The sequence below is a fragment of the Microplitis mediator genome, chromosome 10 (genome assembly GCF_029852145.1).
Source record: "Microplitis mediator isolate UGA2020A chromosome 10, iyMicMedi2.1, whole genome shotgun sequence".
Lineage (NCBI taxonomy): Eukaryota > Metazoa > Arthropoda > Insecta > Hymenoptera > Braconidae > Microplitis > Microplitis mediator.
In genome coordinates, this window is record NC_079978.1 from 10,825,400 (window position 1) to 10,830,611 (window position 5,212).

Sequence of the window (5,212 nt, forward strand, 5' to 3'; positions counted from 1 at the left end):
TGCGCTTAGTAGGTCAGTAGATGGAGGGCTGACCTATCTAGCCCACGGTGCGCCACGGAGTAATCAAAATCTCCGCTGGCCGCACAACATGCACCGTGGGCTTTTTATTATTATTATTATTATTATTATTATTTATTATTACTCTATTATTATTATTATTATTATTATTATTATTATTATTATTATTATTATTATTATTATTATTATTATTATTATTATTATTATTATTATTATTATTATTATTATTATTATTATTATTATTATTATTATTATTATTATTATTATTATTATTATTATTATTATTATTATTATTATTATTATTATTATTATTATTATTATTATTATTATTATTATTATTATTATTATTATTATTATTATTATTATTATTATTATTATTATTATTATTATTATTATTATTATTATTATTATTATTATTATTATTATTATTATTATTATTATTATTATTATTATTATTATTATTATTATTATTATTATTATTATTATTATTATTATTATTATTATTATTATTATTATTATTATTATTATTATTATTATTATTATTATTATTATTATTATTATTATTATTATTATTATTATTATTATTATTATTATTATTATTATTATTATTATTATTATTATTATTATTATTATTATTATTATTATTATTATTATTATTATTATTATTATTATTATTATTATTATTATTATTATTATTATTATTATTATTATTATTATTATTATTATTATTATTATTATTATTATTATTATTATTATTATTATTATTATTATTATTATTATTATTATTATTATTATTATTATTATTATTATTATTATTATTATTATTATTATTATTATTATTATTATTATTATTATTATTATTATTATTATTATTATTATTATTATTATTATTATTATTATTATTATTATTATTATTATTATTATTATTATTATTATTATTATTATTATTATTATTATTATTATTATTATTATTATTATTATTATTATTATTATTATTATTATTATTATTATTATTATTATTATTATTATTATTATTATTATTATTATTATTATTATTATTATTATTATTATTATTATTATTATTATTATTATTATTATTATTATTATTATTATTATTATTATTATTATTATTATTATTATTATTATTATTATTATTATTATTATTATTATTATTATTATTATTATTATTATTATTATTATTATTATTATTATTATTATTATTATTATTATTATTATTATTATTATTATTATTATTATTATTATTATTATTATTATTATTATTATTATTATTATTATTATTATTATTATTATTATTATTATTATTATTATTATTATTATTATTATTATTATTATTATTATTATTATTATTATTATTATTATTATTATTATTATTATTATTATTATTATTATTATTATTATTATTATTATTATTATTATTATTATTATTATTATTATTATTATTATTATTATTATTATTATTATTATTATTATTATTATTATTATTATTATTATTATTATTATTATTATTATTATTATTATTATTATTATTATTATTATTATTATTATTATTATTATTATTATTATTATTATTATTATTATTATTATTATTATTATTATTATTATTATTATTATTATTATTATTATTATTATTATTATTATTATTATTATTATTATTATTATTATTATTATTATTATTATTATTATTATTATTATTATTATTATTATTATTATTATTATTATTATTATTATTATTATTATTATTATTATTATTATTATTATTATTATTATTATTATTATTATTATTATTATTATTATTATTATTATTATTATTATTATTATTATTATTATTATTATTATTATTATTATTATTATTATTATTATTATTATTATTATTATTATTATTATTATTATTATTATTATTATTATTATTATTATTATTATTATTATTATTATTATTATTATTATTATTATTATTATTATTATTATTATTATTATTATTATTATTATTATTATTATTATTATTATTATTATTATTATTATTATTATTATTATTTCTTTTCAAGTTAAATGCTCAGGGGGTTATCCCCGGTAGTCCGACTCTACCGAGGGCCTCACCTGAGCGCCAAATCGTTACTGCTGCGATGCTTTATCAACAAGATGATCAGCATGCGCAGCAGGCCAAGTTTCGTTGCCTTAGGAGACGGAGGGATCCAAGAATTACAGCCTTTTGCATCCTCGATGCCAGAAGCTCAACTTGCGCTGAACAAGTTGGTATTCTAGCCAATGCAGATACAAAAGACTGTTTCATCCCTCCAAGGACGCCAACAATGAGGACGACAAGTTTGACACGGTAGCCGGGGTAAAGTTTGCCAATTTCAAACAGGAGATCCTGATATATCTCGCGTTTGTGCTCTTCTTTAACCGTTATATTATACTCAGCAGGTGCTGAGAACTCGATGACATAAATGTCACGAGTGGTTTTATCGAAGAGCACAATATCAGGTTTGTTGTGATCTATTTTCCGAGTTGTTGCGAATGGCACGTTCCAATAAATGCGGCAACGGTCATTCTCAACAACTTGCGGAATATCTCCTGGCAAGTAAGGCAGCACTGGTGTTTTATCGATACCGTGCGTATGTCGAAGGTGGTAATAAAGTACTCGCAGAGCAGCATTATGACGCTGGATGTATGCACCTCTTGCCAGCACAGGACATGCTGACAAGAGATGCATAAGCGTCTCAGGATGTTGCTTACACACCCTACACGATGTGTCGGGTAGCTGCATCTGGAGTACTTTCGCACGGTATTCGAGTTATTATTATTATTATTATCATTATTATTGTTGTTGTTGTTATTATTGTTATTATTATTATTGTTATTATTTTTTTTTTATTTTGTTACACATAGGTATATACGTGTTAATATTTCTTTTCTTATGCCAGAATAGCGCGGGCAGTCAAGATGATTGGCCCTCGACATACTACACATGTTGTTATTGCAGGGGTGCATTTAATGCATGCCACGACATGCCCACAGGGAAAGAAAATGATTCCCAGTTCTTCTTCGTAGCAAATCTTGCAAGTCCGAGCGTCGCGATTTCCTTCCTATTTCTTACGTTCTTTTTCTTCTTTATACTTGCTATTTTCCTTTTCTTCTTCATCCTTTTGGTTTGATGATTCAGGCGGTTTTGTAGGCTCTACTAGGGTTAAACAGGGTGGCAGCTCTATTTCGGTTATCTCATTTTGAACTGGTGCTGATGTCAGTTTCCCCATGACGCTGTCTATGAATGATTGCTCCTTCGTAAATCGAACGTAGAAACAGCTTTTGAACCATTTGGCGTGTTGTTTCCAAGGATCATCTTCTGGTTCCCAATCTTTTAGTCCACCTCCGCAATGATAACAAAGCGTTTGGTCACCTGTACCGGTATAGAAGAATCCCGCTTCTGCTAGCTGTTCTTTTGTCTGCTTTATTGATGGGGACCAGTCCTTGAATGACTCCAATCTTGTTTGATAGTGAGAATAAGTTGAATGCGCCATGTTCGTACGTCGCGTCATACCAGTTCTGTGCAGTCTTGCTGTACTCGCATAAGTGTAGTTGATCTCTGATTCTTCATAGGAGGGTCTTACTCCGGTGACCTCGTCTGAAGGTAGTATTAAATGAAAAACGTCTTCGTTCAGTGGTATGTTGCCACTGGGTAGATTACGAATAAACCGACAATTTCCTTGCCAACGTTGATGCTCTGATCTAGGATTATCTTCTTCTTCCCAAATACATATCTCTACTCCGCAGAAGAAGCATTTGACGCTGTCTATCACCCCGGTATAATAAAATCCAGCTGCAGCTAGACACCTGGGTTGCGGATGAGTCAATGGCCAATTTACGAAACTTCGGAATATAGCGCCCTCGAATCGGTAGTCAGAAAGTGTGGCCCCACGCTCTCCCGTTGATGTCATGATTATTCTGCTGTAAATTAGTCGTACTTTAATAGTGCAGCATTGTATTGCTCTGAAAGTTGTATATGTATATATAATAGCCAGATATAACAGTTGCATAAATAGATGTTTATTATTATATAAAAAATTAGGAAAAAAAAACTTTCTTTATTATGATTGTCATTACAATGTGATTGTTGTTAATATTAAATTCACAATATTCCTTTTATTACTATGGTTATTGTTATTATTATTATTGCTGTTAATATTATTATTCTTACAGATATTAATTTTATTATTATTATCTCTTCTATGGTCATTATTATTTTTATTTATTCATTGTTATGTCCTCCACATGTTTATTTATTTATGATTTATTTGATTCACCATTTATAATCTTCATCATTCGAAATTATTATTTTTTATATTAATTGAGGATGTGCTCGTAGTATGCGTTGACGACCTCCAGGAACACATGGGGGTGTCTCTCGGCGAACAGTTAAAAGTCGATCGTTTTTATTATGTCTGCTTGATTTTCTACAATATGTGATACAACCTTTCGTCTCAGCAGGGTTGACCGATAACGCTCCGTAGTTTCCAGTAAGAGCACAACGTTATCGTTGGTTATTTCGCTGATAAGCTTCGTCATTGCCACTTGACCCACACTCAATATCTCATATTCTCTTGCAAGCTTGAAGATCTTATGTGCCACTTTGAAATTGGTGATGATTTTGTCAACGTCGCCTTGCTACAGACAGTCAAGCAATTCTTTTATCCCATCATCCTTCATATCTGACAAATCCATAGTTCCTTCGTTTATACTACTTAGTAGTAGTAAGTCGAACGTCAAGCTGTCCGCTACAAGTATTGTGGGATAGGATGGGAACAATTGCTCCCCCACCTTGATGACTATCCCTGTGTCTTCATAACTCCTTCTCCAAAGTGTCTCCGCAACTGTTTTCTGGTCTGAACTGTTTTCGCTGGACATGTCAACTTAATCCTGCAAATATTTTCAGTAATTATCAGTTGATAATAAATTTAGTATTCTTCTTATATACTGTTATCAAAAAAAAATTTTATGAGTACTTTTTTTTTTCTTACTGCTAGTCATTATTATTACTGTTATTTTTAGCATTATTATACTTATCATTATTATTGTTATTGTAATTATCATTACTAATTTTAAATGTTTATTATTATTATTTTTCTTCTTTTCTTGTTATATTTAGCTGTCGCTGTCGCTACTGCTTTCGCTGTTTTCT

At 24.4% G+C, this 5,212-nt stretch overlaps 2 protein-coding genes across 2 annotated transcripts; both read right to left on the reverse strand.

The window, feature by feature from the left end:
* Positions 1-1,426: 1,426 nt before the first annotated feature.
* LOC130676286 (putative uncharacterized protein DDB_G0286901) lies at positions 1,427-2,035 on the reverse strand (the record flags this gene model as incomplete). Its single annotated transcript, XM_057482428.1, has 1 exon — positions 1,427-2,035. A coding segment is annotated over one exon (609 nt), but the record flags the coding sequence as incomplete, so codon positions are not given.
* Positions 2,036-2,951: 916 nt separating this feature from the next.
* Positions 2,952-3,971, reverse strand: LOC130675858 (E3 ubiquitin-protein ligase XIAP-like). The gene is made up of 2 exons (XM_057481741.1): positions 3,219-3,971; positions 2,952-3,122 (listed from the first exon to the last, which is right to left on the reverse strand). The coding sequence occupies exons 1-2, from the start codon at positions 3,969-3,971 to the stop codon at positions 2,952-2,954; spliced, it is 924 nt and encodes a 307-aa protein (XP_057337724.1).
* Positions 3,972-5,212: the final 1,241 nt, after the last annotated feature.

Bases quoted from the DNA above. Each gene is read 5' to 3' on its own strand.
- LOC130675858 (XM_057481741.1), bottom strand. From the start codon at position 3,971: ATGACATCAACGGGAGAGCGTGGGGCCACACTTTCTGACTACCGATTC. The intron at 3,123-3,218 runs GTAGAGCCTACA...CGTAAGAAATAG, and splicing joins TGCCACCCTGTTTAACCCTA to GAAGGAAATCGCGACGCTCG.